The 22,269-nt window shown below is 41.3% G+C and overlaps 1 protein-coding gene across 2 annotated transcripts in view; it reads right to left on the bottom strand.

The window, feature by feature from the left end:
• VAV3 (vav guanine nucleotide exchange factor 3) overlaps window positions 1-22,269 on the bottom strand; it is a 571,528-nt gene that overhangs the window by 317,459 nt on the left and 231,800 nt on the right. For both annotated transcript variants that reach the window (XM_033916404.1, XM_033916405.1), the window contains exons 12-14: window positions 14,146-14,232; window positions 13,393-13,478; window positions 4,129-4,261 (exon numbers count right to left, since the gene is read on the bottom strand). In XM_033916404.1, the coding sequence (XP_033772295.1) occupies window positions 4,129-4,261; window positions 13,393-13,478; window positions 14,146-14,232 (306 nt within the window). The remainder of the gene's footprint in view (window positions 1-4,128; window positions 4,262-13,392; window positions 13,479-14,145; window positions 14,233-22,269) is intronic.

Raw genomic sequence — 22,269 nt, 5'->3', positions numbered from 1 at the left:
GTTCTAATACAATATCAAAAAGTAAAGGAGACAAAGGACAGCCTTGTCTAGCCCCCCCTTTGCAGATTAAAACACTCTGAGAAATTATTATTAATATATAATCTAGCAGCAGGGGAGCTATACAAAGTTTGGATCATTTGTATAAATCCTGAACCTATACCAAACCATTCAATTTCTTGATACATGAAGGCCCACTCCACCCGATCAAAAGCCTTCTCTACGTCTAAGGATACAGAAAAGGCCGGATCATTCATAGTTTTTGTTAAATTTAACATGTGAAAAGCTAATCTGGTGTTATTAGAGGAATGTCTCTGAGCAACGATAAAAGGGAGAGCCTTAACATGTGAAAAGCTAATCTGGTGTTATTAGAGGAATGTCTCTGAGCAACGATAAAAGGGAGAGCCTTGGCCAAGCGTAAAGCCAATGTTTTAGCTAGAAGTTTTCCATCTACATTAAGGAAATAGGTCTGTAATTTGAAACCAATGTGGTATCTTTATTTGGCTTCGGCAAAACTATAGTAACAGATTCTGCCATAGTACCTATGATACAACCATTAGTTAGTTGGACCTGATATAAATTTAACAGATAAGGTAATAAAATATTTTGAAATGATTTATAAAACTCTATTGTAAAACCATCACCACCTGGAAGCGGATCTAACTCTAAGGGATTTCAAAGCTGTTTGCAATTCTTTTAGTGATATTGGCTTTTCTAAACTTTCTTTTATATGCTCAGTAATTTTTGGTCCCTTAATTAATTTTAAAAATTCTAAACCATCCTTTTCTTTATCTAAATAAGGCTCAGAAGAATACAGGTCTTTGTAAAAATTTAGAAATTGTTTTAAAATCGGACCAATTTGAGAATATGTATTCCCTTTTTCATCTTTTATCAATACTACTTTTGTTTTTCATTTTTTTGCTTTTAGATAATTTGCCAATAATCTTCCCGCCTTATTTGAATTTGCATAATACAATGCCTGTTGAGAAAATAAGTCTTTTCTTATCATTTTAGAAGAAATCTCATTATATTTTCCTTTAGCTTTCAAGAGATCTTGTAATGTAGAGTATTCCCATTTGTCAATCAATTTTGATTCTAATATCTTTATATCCTATTCCAAACTACAAAATTGTTTTTTAATTTGTTTTTTGATATGTGCCGAAAAAGAAATAATTTGACCTCTCATAGTTGATTTAAAAGCATCCCACAGCATTTCCATAGAGACATCTTCCACATTATTAATTTGAAAATAATCATTTATTTTTAACTGTATTTCCTCAATAAAACTTGGTTCCGCCAGCATTGCATTATCAAATCTCCATACAGGTCTATTATCATCTTGGTCAATTATTTTAATTTTAATCCACACCCCACCATGATCAGACAAAATAATTGGATCAATGGAGGTTTGTGTTACTTGCCGAACTAATGCATTTGAAACAAATATATAGTCTATTCTTGAAAATGATTTGTGAACATGGGAGCAAAACGAAAATTCCCGATCATTAAAATGAAATATTCACCATATATCTTTCAAATCACAATTTTGTACCAAATTATCTAATCCTAATGATTTCATAATTCTGCTAGGTTTTTTGTCCATTAAAGGATCCATAACAGCATTAAAATCCCCTGCCACAACTAAATTAGAAGCAGCCAGTGATAACAACAATGGATGTAGAGATTTAAAAAATTAAATCTGGTTCGAATTAGGTGCGTATACATTGAATAGCGCCATGGTAGTATTTCCCTTGCTCATTTCTACATGTATCCACCTACCTGCAGGATCAGCGGCAATCAATTTAAACATAGCATTACATTTTTTATGTACTAATATTGCTACACCTGCTTATTTTTCACAGCTGGGGCAAAAAAAACAATGTTTTACCCAATCTCCTTCTAGCTTTTTGGACTCTAAAGCTGATAGAAGAGTCTCTTGGATAAAACATATATCTATATTTTGCTGTTTTAAAAACAACAGTGTTTTTTTCCTTTTTATTGGATGGTTGAGGCCATTAACGTTTAACGAGAATAATTTAAGCTCCATTAAGTTATTTATTCGTAAAACACATTAACTTCAACAGATACTTCATCCTTCTATAATTTTTCTGTGTAAAACTCTTTTCCCTTAATTTACAATAAGAAACATCCCCCCTTACCCTTGATTCATTAAATTTTATATTTATAAGATTGCAAAATCCCTTCCCTTCTTCCTCCCATACCCCTCCCCCCCTTATATTATGATATCACACTGAAGTTCGATTCCAGCTGAGATGCAGTCTTCGAAGGGGAAACATATATCTGTAAATAAACTTTGACCATCTTCCACAGTGCACACTCTATGTAATTTCCCCTTCAAATAAAAAGTAAGTGCAAACAGATGCTGCCATTTATACTTAGTAAAACAAGCCACAGTATCACGTGGGACATTTGCCTGCTGATGGGCAAAAGCCTGATGAGCAAGCTCAATACCAATGGTCTTAGGGGGACAAAGGCTGTGGGGTGTCAGCCAACAGGGAACTCACCAGCCTCTGTACCGTAAATTCACAGTCAGTATAATCGGGCAGTTCAGAGAGACTCCGGAAATGGAGATTATGCCTCCTAGACCTTTAAAGATCTAAAAGGTAGGTATCCGTGGATCTACAATCCTGAAGAGCCAACTCCATCACAGTCAACACATCTTGATGTTCCTCCAATCGAGTCTCGGCCTCCAGTACTCTGCCGCCAAGTTCCTTAATCTCACCCGTTAAATCAGCGGAAAGAGTGGTAAGTTCAGAGCTTTAAGATCAGATTTAATTTCCTCCAGTATCTGATGAAAGTCCAACAAAGAATCGGTCGCAACCGGCTGAGTAATATCAGGTACGTCTTCCTGCAAAGGCCCTGCAGTACATGCTGCTTGTTTCATCGCCATCTTGGACCCACAACGTTGCAGGGAAGGGGGAAGACGATAAGCAAAATATGCCAATTCCTTTCAAACTGCAGAGCCGCTGGGCATATCGAAAAGCCCTCCCTTTCCCGCAATCAATGCTCCACAGGAAGATCGCCAGGAACAAGCTTAAAATGCTATTTATCGCCGAAATGACGCTGGGCCCCACAGAGCTCAGAACCTAAGCAGCCATCTTGAGCGGTGATGTCACCCTCCTCCCTGTGCGCGTAACTTCTAATTAGGGCCAATTAGCATCAATTATTAGGTGTTAATTACCAATTATTAGTGCCAATTGGCTGGTTAAATAGTTAAGTTGCAGGCCCTAATCTGCTATGCACACCAATTTGTACGCACAATATTTCATGATTTCTTTTGTTTATGAATAATTGTTGGGTATAAGGGAAGGGGAATATTTGATGAGAATTAGAATTTGATGATAGATTAAGTGATATTAAAGTCTAAAATGATTGTATTTTATGTTACACTTATTGTGAGTTTTAAAAATGAATAAAGATTTTTTAAAAAGATGCTATATATAAGAATTTGGGGCTAAGAGTTTACTTCACATCTTTGCATGAACTCTGCCTAAACTACATCTAAACATGCATCCCTGTGAGAGTTGTATATTAGTGCGCACCTTCTCGTCATTGTAACCCAAGGGGCAATTTTATAAGAGGCTCTTACATACAAGAAACAATATGTCCTAGGAATCTTGTTATTCAGAATCCTGGGTACCTCATTTGCATAAGATCAGAATCTTTATCTTTATTGGAAGCTTCTATACCACTAATGACTGGGGAGTCAATTCAGAGCGGTTTTCAAAGACATCTGTAATGGATTTTAAATACAAATTCAGATGGAATCCACCATGATTGTTGTCAGTCTCCTAAGTGCTTGGCTAGGTTATTATGTTTGCATTTGCATTATTACACTATTATATATGTATGCTATGTTTACACAAGATTACAGTTAACCATTGTAAGTATGATATATTTGCACCCTCCTAAATAGGTTAACCGTTACAACTAAGTAATCTATATTTACATGCATCCTAAATAGCTCTAGCAACGTGTACTATATTCATCCTATTTACTCTCATTCTAGATAATTCTAGAATGCACTGCCTATGTTAATAAGGGATGCCTAGAAGCATTTGTGAGTATCCTCATCACAATTTTAGGTTTACTAGTAATAGAATTACCTGCCTTTTTATTTTCTTTATCAGTGGAGGGATTGTTGGTAATCTTATAATTCTTAAGATCAATAATTTCCTTCATTTCATAATTATCGCCTCGTCGTTTGCATACGATTACTGCCTGGTCAAACAAGAAGATATGTCTGCAGAAGTAAAAGAACTGAATTAAAGAGTTATAAAAAAAAAAAAAATCAAACATCTATAGCTCTTTAAAAAGTTGAAAGATTGCCTACAAAACCCTCCTCGATCTTTCCCCACCTTCTCACTGAAGTCTCTTTAGGGGACCAATTCAAATGCTGAAGGTGCCCTTTTATAAAGCAGCATTAAAAAGTGGAATTAGAGCGCTCTTGCGTGTGTCTTTCCTGCACACTAAGGCCATGTTAAGCACTGCAGTACAATGGCTGATTTTCAATTTTTTTTATATTAGTGGTCTTGCACTAATGTAGCCATTAGCACATTGCTATTAAAAAAGAAGATTAGTGTGTGAGTTCTTTCCATCACCTATTTTGTAGACTGTGAGGCCCAGATTCTCTATAGGGTGCTAATACTAGCGGCTGCCTACAAAGCGGCCACTGATTGTGCAACAGTGCCCTATAGAGAATCGCCCACATTTCTGGCACATATCTTTGTCGTGAATTGTGCCTATATAGGTGCTTTAGGCCACCTATAGCCATGATGTTAGCCATGCCCACAGTAGCATTTCACAGCCCAAAGTGTTTATGTAGGCACCATTCTAGAATGTATTATAGTATACCCCCGTGAATTTGCAGTCCGCGATTCGTGGAATCAGTAATTTGCGGGTTTTGCCACAGCCTACAATGCGCTCACTCACAGGTACCAGCTGCCCTCAGCCGGCGTGCACTCTGCAGTGAGCACAGCTCCTCCCCCTTCTCTTCTAGCAAACAGTCGCACGAGTACAACTGCTGTCCCGACTTGTCGGAAACAGGAAGCAACCTCAGAAGAGGGCAGGACCCCAGAGAAGGGAATGATGCGGGTGATGTAGAGATGAGTTTACACTATTAACGGTTTTTCAAAATTCATGGGGGTTACACGAACATAACCCCTGCAAATTTCAGGGGAATACTGTATTTAGGTACCGATAGGTGATTTTACTGCCATTTTTTGCCGTTTTAAATGGTGTTTGTTACTTAACTTGGGCGCCAGCCTAGCGCCTATTGGTGTTTAAATTTAAGCTGCATTTTTAGAATTTCCCCCTCAGGGCTCACATGCTAAATAGAGCAAAGCAATGTAGCTACATTAACTGATTACCGCAGACATGCCTGAGATCTGCCCTAGCCCCACCCACCCACCCTAAGACATGCCTCCTCTATGGTAGAGAATGACACAGGGACAAATTTTTCCCCATCCCCATGGGAACTCATTTTCCCAACCATCCCAGAGAGTTATTTTCCTAACATAAGAACATAAGAATTGCCGCTGCTGGGTCAGACCAGTGGTCCATCATGCCCAGCAGTCCACTCACGCAACGGCCCTCTGGTCAAAGACCAACACCTTAACCGAGACTAGCCCTACCAGCGCCCGTTCTTGTTCAGCAGGAACTTGTCTAACTTTGTCTTGAATCCCCGGAGGGTGTTTTCCCCTATAACAGACTCCGGAAGAGCGTTCCAGCTTTCTACCACTCTGGGTGAAGAAGAAATTCCTTACATTTGTACGGAATCTATCCCATTTCAACTTTAGAGAGTGCCCTCTCATTCTCCCTACCTTGGGGAGGGTGAATAACCTGTCATTATCTACTAAATCTATACCCTTCAGTACCTTGAATGTTTCGATCATGTCCCTTCTCAATCTCCTCTGTTCGAGGGAGAAGAGGCCCAGTTTCTCTAATCTTTCGCTGTACGGCAGCTCCTTCAACCCCTTAACCATCTTAGTCACTCTTCTTAGTCACAACTTTCGCCTATGCAGACGATATACAACTTCTTCATCCAATCAACACATCAAACATCTCAGATATAAAAGATTTAAACAATAAATTAGATACTATAAGCGACTGGCTCTTCTCAAATAAACTTTCACTCAATATTGATAAATCCTGCGGTCTCCTTCTTCCCATTAAAACATCTGAATCATTATTAGGACCAATTTCTATCAAATCCTTACCACTACAAATGGTTACCAAAGTAAAATTATTAGGTGTTATCTTCGATAGAGAGCTTACATTTCGTGATCACATAAGTTCAGTCGTAAAAATTTGCTTCTTTAAATTACGTATCATTCGTTCACTCAGTTCTATTTTAGATACCGACTCTATTAATATCCTTATTCACTCCCTAGTTATTTCCCACTTAGACTACTATAACTCTCTTTTTAATGGACTACCCCAAAAAGAACTTCGACGTCTACAACTTATACAAAATACGGCAATAAAACTTGTTTACAAAAAAGGTAAATTTGAACACGTCACCCCTCTTCTCAAAGAGGCTCATTGGCTCCCTATCACCCACCGCATTATCTATAAAATTATCCTGCTCTCCTTCAAAATCAAACTTTCTCATTTGCCTTTATTTCTTGACAAATTACTAATACCTCAAAGTTCCCCCCGTTCTCTAAGATCAACCGACCAAAAACTTCTTTTCATTCCATCCTTAAAAGAATCCTATTATACTCGTAAAACCAACTTTGCAATAACTGCACCCACATTATGGAATTCTCTTCCTCAATTTCTCCGCGACGAACTTCAATTACCCAAATTCAAGACTAAGCTTAAAACTTTCCTATTTCAAGATGCCTTTAATAAATCATAATCTAAACTTTTTTTTTTTTATATATATTTTTCTCAGCCTTATCCTCATCAACCATGCACCCTTACCCTTCTCGTTCTATCCTTCCCCCTCTATCTCATTTCTTCTAAATTATGTAACTTTTCCCTTCCTCCCCATTTATCCTCACTTTCCAGTTTGTCAGTTTACGTCATTTACGTTCACTTCATTTACTTTTGTGCACTTACTATTATTTCTTTCTAATTTTTTCTCTCTTTTAAATTTTATTGTTAACCGGTCAGATATTTGTTTTATGATCGGGATATTAAAAACTAATAAACTTGGAAACTTCTCTGGACCCTTTCGATTAGTACCGTGTCTTTCTTCATGTACGGCGACCAGTGCTGGATGCAGTACTCCAGATGAGGGCGCACCATAGCCCGGTACAGCAGCATGAAAACCTTCTCTGATCTGTTCGTGATCCCCTTCTTTATCATTCCTAGCATTCTGTTTGGTCTTTTTGCCACCGCCGCACATTGCGTGGATGGCTTCATCAACTTGTCTATCAGAACATTTACCAGCTGTAAATACAAAACCTTCCTGGACAGAACTTTTAAGTACCAAGCAAACAAACAACAACACTGGCTGGACAACTACATAAATGGAGCTGAACTGACCTACGTCGCCTTTAGAAAAACCATAAAAACGGCCTTATTCGACAAATATGTCAACTAAACTTCAACTACACCTCTCTCTTTTTCCTTTTCTTTTACCTAATATGTCCCCCCTGAAAAAATTCTAAACAAATAGTATTATGTAATTCACCACTTTATCAAAAAGGACCTCCCTGAATTTCTAAACAAACTGTATATTATAACTGCTGCATTTCTAAGATTCTGTATACTGTAATTGCTGCATTTCAAGATTCTGTATACTATAATTTTTCTATCTGTATATTGTAAATCACTGATTGTCCAGCTCTCTTCAGTTATAAATCACCTAGAAGTCGCAAGATTATGGCGGTATAGAAGAATAAAGTTATTATATTATTATATTATTAACTCCCCAGTCCCTTTCCTGGGAGGTCTCTCCAAGTACCGCCCTGGACATCCTGTATTCGTGCATGAGATTTTTGTTACCGACATGCATCACTTTACACTTATCCACGTTGAACCTCATCTGTCATGTCGATGCCCATTCCTCGAGTCTGATTATGTCACGTTGCAGATCTTCGCAATCCCCCTGCGTCTTTACTACTCTGAATAACTTCGTATCATCCGAAAATTTAATCACCTTGCTCGTCATACCTATGTCCAGATCATTTATAAAGATGTTAAAGAGCACGGGTCCAAGCACCGAGCCCTGCGGCACCCCACTGGTGATGCTCTTCCAGTCCGAGTATTGTCCATTTACCCCCACTCTCTGTTTCCTATGCTCCAGCCAGTTTTTAATCCACGTGAGTATTTCACCCTCAATTCCATCGCTTGCAATTTTCCGAAGTAGTCGTTCATGCGGAACCTTGTTGAACGCCTTCTGAAAATCCAGATATACAATGTCAACCTGATCGCCCTTGTCTATCTGTCTGTTTACTCCCTCAAAAAAGTGCAGCAAGTTCGTCAAACCGCGCTGACTGGTCCTCATCAGCCCGTGTCCATCAAGGTGATCAATGATGCTGTCCTTTATCAGTGAGTCTACCATTTTTCCCGGTACCGAGGTCAGACTCACAGGTCTGTAGTTTCCCGGATCTCCCCTCGAACCTTTCTTGAAGATTGGCATAACATTCGCCACCTTCCAGTCTTCCGGAATCTTCCCGATTTGATCGACAGATTGGCTATTAGTTGAAGCAGTTCTGCTATGGTCCCTTTCAGTTCCTTGATGACCCTCGGATGGATGCCATCTGGTCCCGGGGATTTATCGCTCTTAAGCCTATCAATTTGCCTACACACCTCTTCTAGACTGACCGTCAATCCTGTCAGCTTTCCGTCTTCATTTCCAGCATATAGCCTGATGGGTTCCAGTATGCTGTGTACTTCTTCTTCAGTAAATACAGACGAAAAAAATGTGTTCAGTTTGTCAGCAATTGTTTTGTCCTCTTTTAGCTCTCCCTTTATTCATCCAACGGTCCCACCGCTTCCTTCGCAGGTCGTTTCCCCTTAATATATCGAAAGAACGGCTTGAAGTTCTTCGCCTCCTGAGCTATTTTTTTCCTCGTAGTCTCTTTTGGCCCCTTTTACCACCTTATGGCACCTGCGTTGATGTTGTTTGTGCTTGTTCCAGTTTTCATCTGTTTTTGACCTTTTCCATTCCTTAAATGAAGTTTTCTTGTCTCTGATCACTTCCTTCACCTCTACAGTGAGCCATGCCGGTTCTTTGTTCTTTTTCCTCTTGGATCCCTTGTTGATACGCGGTATATATAGATTTTGCGCCTCGGTGACTGTGTCCTTAAAAAGGGACCAAGCTTGCTCTAATGTTTTTATAGTGCTTATCCTCTTCTTAATCTTCTTCCCTACCATGAGTCTCATCCCTTCGTAATTCCCTTTTCAGAAGTTCAGTGCCGTGGCTGTCATTTTGGACCGATGTTTCTCCCCTGCGTCCAGATCAAAGCGGATCATATTGTGATCGCTGCTTCCCAGTGTCCCTTCTACTTCTACATCTTGTGCCAGTCCTCGCAGGCCATTTAGAATTAAGTCCAGAATTGCATTTCCTCTAGTATTTTCCTTGACAAGTTGTTCCAGGAAGCAATCGCCTACAGCATCCAAGAACTTGGTCTCTCTAATGCAGCCAGAGGTGCCTAGGTTCTTGTCTATTCCCGGATAGTTGAAGTCACCCATGATAACTGTGTTGCCTTCCTTGCAGTTGCGCTTAATCTCGTCTGTCATTTCTCCGTCAATTTCTTCGGACTGCCCTGGGGGTCGATAGTAGATGCTGATCTTCATTTCCAGGCCATTTGTTCCTGGAATTTTGACCCATAGAGACTCTAACTTATCCGTCAGTTGTGTCGTGTTATCTCCAGTAGATTCAATTTCCTCTTTGACGTATATGGCAATGCCCCCACCTTTTTGAGCCACTCTGTCTCTGCGGTATAGTTTGTATCCCGGTAGCACAGTGTCCCTGATGTTTTCCTCAGTCCACCATGTTTCCGTGATGCCTATGATGTCAATGTTATCTTTTTGTGCCATGGCTTCTAATTCACCCATCTTATTTCTAAAGCTCATACACTTGAGTTTGCAGCCTGTTCCTTTCGTGCATTTCCTTCCCTCTTGTGTCCTTTTCGATCTGTCTTGTCTGTAATCCGGTGAGTCTTTCCTTCTATATTTTTGCACAATATCCTCTTGGTATACCGGTTCCCGAACCATCGACTCTCTCTCTCGGTCGACTGTCGGCTTTCCCCTTCTTCCTAGTTTAAAAACTTGTCCACTTCTCTCTTGATGTTGCTTGCAAGTAGCCTCATTCCGTCTCTGCTGAGGTGGAGTCCATCCTTCCTGTATTCTTGCTCTTCCCCCAGAATGTCATTCAGTTGCGTACGAAGTGGAATCCTTCTTCCTCACACCAGCGCCGCATCCACACGTTGACTGCTTGCAGCTCCATCTGCCTCTTCTCATCTGCCCTGGGTACCGGCAGGATCTCCAAGAATGCTATCCTCTGAGTTCTGGTCTTCAGCTTCCTTCCTAGCATCCGGAACTGGTCCTTCAGTACTTCCATGTTATAGTTCCTGTTGCTCACGTTGTTCATCCCCACATGGATCACCACCGCCGTATCTTCTTCTTCCACACTGTTGAGGATCCTGTCGATGCAGCTCACTATGTCTTCTACCTTGGCTCCCGGTAGGCAGGTCACCAGCCGATCAAGTCTTCCTCCCACTATGTGGCTGTCAACTTGTCTGATGATGGAGTCTCCCATGACGATTGCTGTCCTCTCTATCTTCTCCTGATTCTCCAGCCGCAAGTCTGTGTCCCTGGTGTATGTCCATCTCTCCTGCTGCAGATCCGTATTCTTCGTTCTCGCTGCTGTGTCACCCATTTCTTGCTGGTGGTTGTCTGACAGGTGGTCCACACTCTCTTGTAGGTGTCTTTCGGTAGTTCCACTGTTGCTGGTGATTTTCCACGGCCTCCCTGTATGCCTCCTCTATGAACTTCTCCAGCTCTCGGACTTCTTCCTCGATGGTGTCCTCTGTCTTGTTCTCTGCTTCCTCTGTCTGGACTTTCTCTGCATCTCTGTCTCCCTCCTCCGCTGCTTGAAGTGCTTCCAGTTCCAGTATTCTACCCTCCAGGAGTCTGACTTGTCTCTTCAGGCTCTCCAGTTCTCTGCATCGTCTGCCATACATAAGACCGCATCCCAGAGGGGAGGTAGTCATACATATGGCAGACGATGCAGAAAAATGGGTAGCTCAACATCTTGCTTCCGTCTGCTGCTTCCATTGTTGCCTGCTTGCCAGTCTGCTGCAGATGCCTTCTGTGTCTGCTGTGGTTGCGCCTGCTCTTTTATCTGCTTTTTTCCCCCCTTTGGCTTCTCTCTCCCTCTGCCTCTCTCTGTTGCTGCTTTTCTCCTGCTCAGATCAACTCTGCTCCGTTGGCCCCTCCCCTTTTAAGGCAGAGCTTCGGTGGTCAATGTCAGGGAGGTGGGCAGAGCTAACTCTCACCGATTCCCCTCTTGGTCTCCTGCCTCTGCTTCTCTCTCCTGCTCTTTTATCTGCTTTTTCCCCCCTTTGGCTTCTCTCTCCCTCTGCCTCTCTCTGTAGCTGCTTTTCTCCTGTTCAGATTAACTCTGCTATGTTGGCCCCTCCCCTTTTAAGGCAGAGCTTCAGTGGTCAACGTCGGGTGGGGTGGAGCTAACTTTCACTAATTCCCCTCTTGGTCTCCTGCCTCTGCTTCTCTCTCCTGTTCTATTATCTGCTTTTTTCCCCCTTTGGCTTCTCTCTCCCTCTGCCTCTCTCTGTAGCTGCTTTTCTCCTGCTCTCTCCTGCTCAGATCTCCTGTCCGTACCTCATTCCTGCAAGCTCTGTCCTCATCTGCACAAGCCTCAAACACTTTAAAATCATAAGTGTTTGAGGTTTCTGTGGTTAAGGCAGAGCTTACAGGAATGGGGCAGGGACAGCGACAATACTCGCGGGTACAGGACAGGGAAATTAAGTTCCTGTGGGGACAGGGAAAAATTTGTCCCCATGTCATTTTCTACTCCATGGTAAACATACGGGGAGTTAGGAGTGTATAGTGGAGGGCTTGCAGGCTTGGGGGAGTGTTGAGGGGGGTTCAGCTTCATGGGGTATCAGGTGTTTGGCAGCAGGAGGGAGTGGGCATCTTTCCTGCCTATCTTCAATTGGGGGGGGGGGAATCATGGGTAGGAGGAAGCAGGCATCCCTCCTACCTAACATACAGCAGGGGTTAGGGGGCAGGATGGAGTGGGCATCCCTCCTGCCTGGCATACTGCGAGGGGGAGGCAGGAGGGAGTGGACATCCCTCCTGCCCGGCATACTGTTAGGGGGTAGCCAGGGGTCCCTGCCGCAAATGCAGTGCTGCCACTCAACTGATCATGGCAGCGGGATTCCCTTATCACAATCAGCTGATGGCTATGGATCCCTCGGCGATTCCCTGTGACATAGGCACCAGTTAGAGAATCGGGGCGGTTAGGAGGGTTCAGGCGTCTGTCCCTTAGGGCAGACACGATTCTGTATAGGTTGTTGGTGTGCGATTCTCAACCGCTTCTTAGGTGGCTGCAGAAACCACCATCCTATACAAAATCTCACCCTAAATGCTCTGACACTGCTCCGACATTCACAGGAATTCTACGAGCGCTGGAGCAGTGTCAGAGTATTTAGCACTTTGGGCCACGGTAGAAACCTCTACCGCAACTTTTTATTGTAAACTGCTTTGTTTTGTCTTTGACAGGCAGTAGAGCAAATGCCTTAAAAGTCACAAAATAAACAAAGAAGAGGTTATACTGTGCTATTCCATTTATACAACCTCTGTATACACATTTTATATATATATATTCTGAGAGTGAGGATGACGGGTTTATTATTATTTTGCTTTATTTTTGTTGGACTTGTTTAATTTTGCTATTTTTTCCCTGCTTTTATTTTTAGGATTATTCTTTGGGGTTCTCTGATATTGAAGGTTTCCCTTCTGTTGTGCCTTTTACACACCTATAATATTGAATTTATTGCATTATCTTTTCCCTCTTCCTTCTCTTTTATAGGTAAATGTAAATAATTATTTATTTCATTACATTACATTACATTAGAGATTTCTATTCCGCCATTACTAGGTACTATAGTTAGACTGTGAACCCATTGGGACAGAGAGGGAAATTCAAAGTGCCTGATTAGATTTTTGGCCATTACTTAAGTCAATTTAATTATTTTGTAAACCTCCTCGAATTCTTTGGGAGATTTAGAGGTATGTAAGACAACATATTAAATAACTAAATATATATATATATAGGGACCATAATTCTTGAAAGCTAGTCAATAAAAGATTTAGCTCGATAAAAAGGTAACTTGTTGACTGAACGTCATTCCTATATGACAAATACAAATTATGGCATCAGTATATTCTCACCTGTCCTGTTTTGTGCGTTTGTCTACTGTAGTCATTTTTATTTCACCATCCACTTTTGGTCTCCCATATGATAAAAGGGACTGGTTCTAAAAGAAAAGGCAAATTAGAACAGACAACAAATGGATGTCTCTCCAAAATTCATGACTTCTAGTACACAAAGTACAATGGTAAAAAAATCTGCTGAATGCAGTTCGGCTTAATTGCACAGAAAGAGCTGAAGAGAAAGGGAAAAAATGGTCACTGTACATCACTGCTGAAGGCACAACTTATTTTTACAAAAATTAACACTTTGTGGCAAGATGAAAATCACTACAGTTCACATTAGAGAATCTTCACAACATCTGTCAGAATGTGCTTTTACATGAACTGTATATGCATCCCAGATGTTTGCATTTTGAAGGGAAAATTTTGTGGTGAAAACAGTTACATTTATATTTAAAAGCAACAAAATAATTCAACTCTAACAGTATAAACTCAAGTATCTTAACATCTGAAAGAAGCCCAAGTGCCTTGCTATTATGAACCTCATGAGACTGTGCTCACACTCAAGGTAGCAGGTAAAGCTGTATTCCTGTATACACAGTGCACTCTACAGGCCATTCACAGAACACCACGCCATAGATTTCACCATCTCCAACCACCAGCCTTTCACATCCAAAAGATGTGCAGATAGTTACTATATACAGTAAATCCACTGGGAAAGAAATTGTGTGCAAAGTCTCTAAAAAGTTAATAACACAAAAATAGGCATACCATGTTCTCTATAGATAACTGAAACTGATTAATTTCACGGAGGGTTTCGTTATCTCTCTTCACTTCATTTACATACTGAGCCAAATCCTAAAGTAAAAAAAAAAAAAAGCATATCAGTTGGTGAGATATAATTCAATATTTATCTTTTACAGTACTAGCAACTTCCTCATTTTTCCTTATCTGACATAAATAAGGATTTTACACATTTTTTCCATCCAACTTTATCCACTATCAACATTTTTATAGCAATTCAGCTAAGAAAGTAAACGTCTAGTAGCACAAACTGTGAGACTATTCTGAGTGGAAAAGCTCACAATCTTTTAATTTGATTTTACATCTAACTTCAGCACGGCTTAGTATTAGCACATTTGCAAACAACAGATTTTTATCCAGACTGGTAAAACTTTCGGGAGCAGGTCATTATTTCTAGTAAAGAATCCCATCCATTCCCACATATTTCAGCAAACTAAGGCACAAGAGAACTGACATTTTGATCTGGTTGTTGCAACAAGAAAAAAAAGACCTGTTTTATGGTTTGTTACGTCTCTTGATATACCACCTACCGAGGCAAAGCACAAGATGGTTTACAATTAATGAGAAAAGACAGGAATGGCAAGAGAAAAGACAAAGAGGAAAGAGGTAGGGCAGAGAGGAAAGCAACCAAGGTCACTCAGTGGAAGGTCATAAAACTGTTCCTACAATGTGCCCATCAAATGCATTGTAGTTTATAGATTTATATCCCGCTTTATACAAAGCAGGTTCTAAAACGTACTTACATAATATTATCACATTACATACAATTAACAAATCAAACAAACAAAACATTTCAGCGACTAGCGTCTACAATTATATTAAAGCTTCAATTCCCATATTTCATTTTACAGAACAAATACTTTTTCAGTAGTTCCTTAAAATTGCACAAATTTCCCTGCTCCTGGATGTTTAGAGGGATCTCATTCCATGCCTGTGGGCCTCTACATGTGTTTAACAGGCGGAACAAACAAATTACCACATTCCACAGAATGGAGATTTGGAAGGGGATCATATGGCAGATTACTGTCCACCAGAAACCTTGATGCTAGCCCATGTACACATAAGTAACCATGTGTAACCATGTACACATAAATATACCATAACCAGCAACTTGTAACGTATCCGGTAATCTAATTTCAGCCAATATAATTTAATATAGTATTCTGATATAGTATTATCAACACCACACTCACACAAAAGTTATAATCTTTAAGGCCTAGGTGTCAGTATGCCTTCAGATAAAGAAAACGTACAAAAAATAATTCATCACCTGAAAAGGTTGGGTGAAGTACCTGTATGATTGTAAACACACTTAGTTCTGTTTTGCATAGCAGCTCTACATGTGAAATGAGGCATCCAGGTGGGGATGTTCATACTTTCAATCAGAATATCATCCACAGAACAGGGCTGGAAAATCACAGCATAAATGTAGCAACCCTCCTCTGCTGGAGAAAAGAATACCGCCGGCCACTCAATAGTCAAAAAGTGGAGACAGGGACGAAGTGTGAGATAATAAAATTTGCGAACGACACCAAACTATTTAGTGGAGCTCAGACTAAAGAGGACTGCAAAGAATTGCAAAGGAACTTGAACAAACTAGGGGAACGAGATGGCAGATGAAGTTCAACGTTGAGAAATGTAAAGTATTACATGTGGGAAGCAGAAACTAGAGGTACAACTATACGATGGGAGGGATATTATTGAATGAGATTACCCAAGAAAGGGACTTAGGGGTAATGGTGGACATGACAATGAAGCCGATGGCACAGTGCACAGCGGCTGCTAAGAGAGCGAATAGAATGTTAGGTATAATCAAGAAGGTATTACAACCAGGATGAAAGAAGTTATTCTGCCGTTGTATCGGGCGATGGTGCGCCTGCATCTGGGATACTGCGTCCAATATTGGTCGCCGTACCTTAAGAAGGATATGGCGTTACTCGAGAGGGTTCAGAGGAGAGCGACACGTCTGATAAAAGGGATGGAAAGCCTTTCATACGCTGAGAGATTGGAGAAACTGGGTCTCTTTTCCCTGGAGAAGAGGAGACTTAGAGGGGATATGATAGAAGCTTAGAAGATCATGAAGGGCATAGAGAGAGTAGAGAGGGACAACAAAAGAACAAGAGGGCATTCGGAAAAGTTGAAAGGGGACAAATTCAAAACGAATGCTAGGAAGTTCTTCTTTACCCAACGTGTGGTGGACACCTGGAACGCACTTCCAGAGAGCGTAATAGGGCAGAGTACGGTACTGGGGTTCAAGAAAGGATTGGACAATTTCCTGCTGGAAAAGGGGATAGAGGGATATAGATAGAGGATTACTTCACAGGTCCTGGGCCTGTTGGGCCGCCGCATGAGCGGACTGTTGGTCTCGATGGACCTCAGGTCTGACCCAGCGGAGGCATTGCTTATGTTCTTATGTTCTTAAGTAAATAGGAGCGCCACATTGAAGTATATAACTGCTTCAAAGTTAGTTCACCGTTATCATTGGCCAAAAATCTCCACATATATATTCTGGCCAAATCACTCTTTTCACCATCAGAAATATTATGAGTAAGGCTGTATTTATGCACACAAAAACATGGGACAGAAATAGGTACTATTACGCTAGGGATTCATTATTGGAGTGCATCTGTAGATTGTTTTCTTCAACCATTAGTGAGCAAGGCTTAGTTCTAAGTGTAAGACAGCACTCATATGTTACAGCTTTTGGATGCCATTACATTGCCAGAAATCCTGTTCTATTGGTAACACAGGATGTAGTGTCTTTGTATACAAATATTCCCCAACAAGAAACAATAACCATGGTATATCAAGTTTTATGTAACACCCCACGTCCTCATCTAGTTAAGAATATAAGAATAGCCTTACTGGGTCAGACCAATGGTCCATCTAGCCCAGTAATCCGTCCTCACAGTGGCCAATCCAGGTCACTAGTAACTGGCAAAAACCCACAGAGTAGCAACATTCTACACTACCGATCCAGGGCAAGCAGTGGCTTCCCCCATGTTTTTCTCAATAACAGTCTATGGACTTTCCTCCAGGAAATTGTCCAAACCTTTCTTTTTTTTCTTATTTTTTAAATTCTTTATTCATTTTATAACTTACATCAAGTACATCAATATTAATATTAACATTGTAACATAGATAATTCACTTGAGATTTTACAATTGATCTTTATCAAATTAAATTTATCCCCCTCCTCCCTTCATTTTATATTTCATAAAATCATTTTCTTCAATAATACTAAAACTAAACTAAACTAAGCCTTAAGTTTATATACCGCATCATCTCCACGGAAGTGGAGCTCGACAAGGTTTACAAAGCTTAAAAATAGGGAAGAGAGAGGACAAGGATTTACAAAAGCATATAAAAGAGGGGATGTAATAATAATAAAATCCCCCCTCCCCCCATCCTATTTTTCATTTGTACTAAACAGGGAAGAAAAATATATACTTACTAGTGTTTTAGCCCGTTACATTAATGGGTGCTAGTAAAGCCTCCTTCCCTCACATGTCCCCTATTTTCAGCCCCAGCTCCAAACCCATTTTTTACATCCCCCCAGCCCCCTTCTCCCATCTGTTCCCTTTCAGCCCGAGAACCCTTTTCTCACCAGCAGCATTTCCCTCCCCACTCCACTTCCCTGTTCAGTAGCACCTCTTCCCTGCTCCCCCTGTCCCACTTCATTGCTCCCCTGGTCCAGTTGCACCTCTTTCCTGCTCCCCCGTCCAGTAGCAGCTCTTCCCTGCTCCCCCGGTCCAGCAGCACCTCTTCCCTGCTCCCCCTGTCCCTCTTCATTGCTCCCCCAGCCCAGTAGCACCTCTTCCCTGCTCCCCCTGTCCCTCTTCCCTGCTCCCCTGGTCCAGTAGCACCTCTTCCCTGCTCCCCCGATCCAGCAGCACCTCTTCCCTGCTCCCCCTGTTCCTCTTCATTGCTCCCCCAGCCCCGTAGCACCTCTTCCCTGCTCCCCTGGTCCAGTAGCACCTCTTCCCTGCTCCCCTGGTCCAGTAGCACCTCTTCCCTGCTCCCCCGGTCCAGTAGCACCTCTTCTCTGCTCCCCCTGTCCCTCTTCCCTGCTCCCCCGGTCCAGTAGCAACTCTTCCCTGCTCCCCCTGTCCCTCTTCCCTGCTCCAGCAGCACCCCTTACCCGTTTCCCCAGTCCAGTATGCAGCGTTCTGAGCATTGCAGCCGGCTTTTGCGAACCTCGTAGGCCGCTCTGCCCCTCGGAAGTACGTTCCCTTCGACGCGATCGCGTATGTCAGAGGAAACGTTCTACTGAGGTGCTGTGCAGCCTGCAAAGTTTGGTACAGCCGGCCACAATCCTCAGGGAGCAGCGCCCGACCCTCAGTGGCTCGAAGCCCTCCTCCCAGCAGCTGCCGCCAGCGCCGCTCCGCGAAACCCTCCTCCCGGCAGCCGCCGCTCCGCACCACCTTTCATGCGCCTTAGCGCGCACGCGCACTCTGCCGACCACAGACCTACAGATCAGGGATCAGGGAACACGGTGGTAAAAGTGCGCATGTGTGCTTAGCATTTTATTATAGTAGATTCTTTACAATAGTCTGATAATGATCCAAACCTTTCTTAAAACCCACTAATTTTATAAAACATCTTTAATAGCCTTGGCGATGACCCATCTTTATTTTTTATATGATGGTCCGTTCTGTATGCAAAAATAGGGAGTGGCTATGGGGGCTTCCTTCGCCAATCTTTTCATGGCGGATTTTGAATGCAAGTGGGTATTCACCTCCCCGTTTTTCCAATATGTGCTGGGGTGGTGGCATTACATTAATTACTTTTTTTGATTTCGGGAGGGATCCATTGATCAGTTAAATAATTTTTTGCAGACACTAAGGGTTCCTTTTATAAAGGCGCGTTAGGGCCTTAACGCATGGAATAGCGCGCGCTAAAATGCCACGTGCGCTAGCCGCTACCGCCTCCTCTTGAGCAGGCCGTAGTTTTTGGGCTAGCACGCACTAATCTGGTGCGTGTGCTAAAAATGCTAGCGCACCTCCATAAAAGGAGCCCTAAATTCTTATCATGCCACAATCAAGTTTGACCCTCATTGGGATTATAATACTATTACTTTTCTGGACATTCATATTTCTCAAGAGAGGGGGAGATTATTCACTTCTGTTTATGTAAAAACAATGGATCGCAACGCCCTTGTACAATTAGTCAAAAAGGTGGTTACAAGAGCCAAGTACAATCATCGGAGGGATTTATTAATGCTTCATAATCATGAGATGGAATCAGAGCAGGTAGCATGTGTGTTAAAGTTTAATACTTCTACTGTGGATATGGTACAAATTATAAAGAAGAATTTACATGTGCTGGCAGCTCATCCAGCCCTGAAAGATCTGAACATTTTATTCTCTTTCAGTAGAAATTTAAATATGAATGATTTGTTGTGTCCTATAGAGATTAAGGGAAAAGTAGGGATGAGGAGGGTGGATAATGGGGAGTGTCAAAAAAGTGGAAACTGTTCCGTCATCATAGAAGAATTTTCAGATTGTATTCTTACGCTACTTGCACGTCCTGCAACGTTATCTATGTGATGATATGGCCCTGTGATTAGAGGTATGCGGGACAAACTTCTTATCTACTTAAAATTCAACTTATCGAGTACAGACATTGTATCACTGCAAAAAAATTCTCAGAACCTTTAGCTGTTTGATGAACCATGACTTTGGCTCCTTTTGATGTGTGGTACTGAAACAGCTTAGAGTGAGTAATTGTCGAGGCAATATACGCCGCTGTTTAAGGCAGAAGGCGCAGCGATGGATTTATCAGCTGTGATCCATGGCTCCAACAGGTCTTAATCACTCCATCGAACAGAAGGCATTTTTTTTAAAGAATTTAAAGTTAACTAACCGGCAGCAAGGGAATATGGCAGCTGATTGGAGACAGCTTTGATGATGTCAGTATATTGGAAGAATGCTTGAATGGAAGGCATTTTTTGGCTGGTTCTTGAATGAATCCAGCATTAACCAATCAACAGTGATGGAGTGTGGTAGCTGAATGGAAGTAGCTCTGAAGATGTCAACACACTGGAGGAGTGCTTTTCACTAGCGTCCTGACGCTGAAGATTTTTAATGTCGGCATTTGCGATCTTCTTGTTAGTAGCCTGAATCCATGCGACTAAAAAGTATGTGGTGTGCGTGACTCCCTTGAACATGTCTTTGCGAAACAGGGTCTCCCGTTGAGATTGAATACATTGTGGGACTCTTTGGACTTAAACTAAGTAAATTTTTGACTGCCCGGAGATGTAATATACATATTTTTCTCCCATGTTTTTGTGTGCATAAATACAGCCTTGCTCATAATATTCCTGTTGGCGAGAAGAGTGGTTTGGCCAGAAGATATACTGTATGTGGAGTTTTTTTGACCAATGATGACAGTGAGCTAACTTTGAAGCAGTTATATACTGCAATGTGCCGCTCTTGTTTACTTTGAGGTGTTTTTCTCCACTTTTTGACTAATGAGTGGCTGGTGGTATTCTTTTCTCCAGCAGAGAAGAGTTGTTACATTATTTATACTGTGATGTTCATACTTTCCCATATTTTACAAAAGATTTCATTGAGCCTTTATAAAATACATGCAGGATGCTTGCAAATAAATGCATATTTTTGGCACATACAGCAGGAGCTATGGTTTTATAAAAATACATGTAGAAAAAAAGAGTGATACTGCAGTATTAGAAAATAGTTTCCTTGTACGAGTGCCAATAGCGATACGTGGAAGTGATAATTTCACAAGACCACATGTAAATGTCAGCACATACCCATACACAGTACAAGTCTAAAAATCTGGATACCAGAAATCCAGACCAGCTGAGAATCTGAACCCTTTAAATCTGGACTCTTGGGGAAAGAGAGACAGTGATGCTGGAGTTTTACAGTAAATATTACAACCAGGAAAAAAAAATAATAATAATAATAATAATTTTATTTCTTATATACCGCTGTACCATAAGTTCAAAGCGGTTTACAACAAGATACATACAATGAGAGTAAGAGATGTTTACAACAAAAAGTAAGAGATATTTACAGCAAGATACATACAATGAGTGTATGAGATGTAAGGAGAACAGAAAAGTACTTTCTGGGATACAAAATTACAAATGGAAGAGAGCCAAGATGGTTTGAATCAAAAGGAAGTATCTAGTCAGAGATTGGGGTGCAGGGGAAAACAATTTGGGTGAAATACCATTACAAATGGGAAGAGGAAGTTAATCTAAAATCAAGAGAATTGGGGATTGGGATGAGGATAGCTGAGGGGGATTGGACAAGATTTGGGATTAGGATTTGTTAAAGAGACGGGTCTTCAGTGATTTTCTGAAGTCGGCGTAAGAAGTGGCCTCGAGAATGGGTTTTACGAGCCATGTGTTCAGTTTGGCTGCCTGGAATGATAACATTCTGTCTAGGAACTTCATGTAAAGACATGATTTCAGGGATGGGTAATTAAAGAGAGTTATTCTGCGAGAGCTCTTATTAGAGTTGTTGAGGATGAATTGAGAGGCGAGGGAAGTTGGTAGCATCCCAAAGATAGCTTTGTAGCTGATGCAGGCAAACTTGAAGAGTATTCTGGATTCCACTGGCAACCAGTGGAGTATCTAGAAGTATGGGGTGATATGTTCCCATTTTTTTTAAACCAAAGATGAGCTGGACCGCAGTGTTCTGAATTAATCTCAGCTTGTTAAGTGTCTTCTTATAAGCTCCCAGATATATAATGTTGCAGTAATCCAGCGTACTCAAGATGGATGATTGTACCAGTAATCGAAAGGATGAATCATCGAAGTATTTTTTAATGGTGCGGAGCTTCCATAGGACTGATATACTTTTTTTGAACAATAAATCTGTATGCTTTTCCAGGGTTAGGTGTTTGTCAAGAGTGACTACTAGTATTTTTATAGTTTGGTCAATTTCGTAATCACGGCCATTCACATGAATCGTGTTGTCTTTTATTTTTTCATTGGGAGATGCCAGGAAAAATTTAGATTTTTCTGTGTTCAATTTTAGTTTGAAGGCCGTCATCCACAGCTCTATTTGCCTTAGGGTGTTGGTTAAGAGATTAATAAAGTCTGACGACAGACAGGTT

Source organism: Geotrypetes seraphini, chromosome 12 (assembly GCF_902459505.1).
Source record: "Geotrypetes seraphini chromosome 12, aGeoSer1.1, whole genome shotgun sequence".
Lineage (NCBI taxonomy): Eukaryota > Metazoa > Chordata > Amphibia > Gymnophiona > Dermophiidae > Geotrypetes > Geotrypetes seraphini.
Note: the sequence above shows the minus strand (reverse complement) of the source record. Positions and strands in the feature narration are given on the sequence as shown.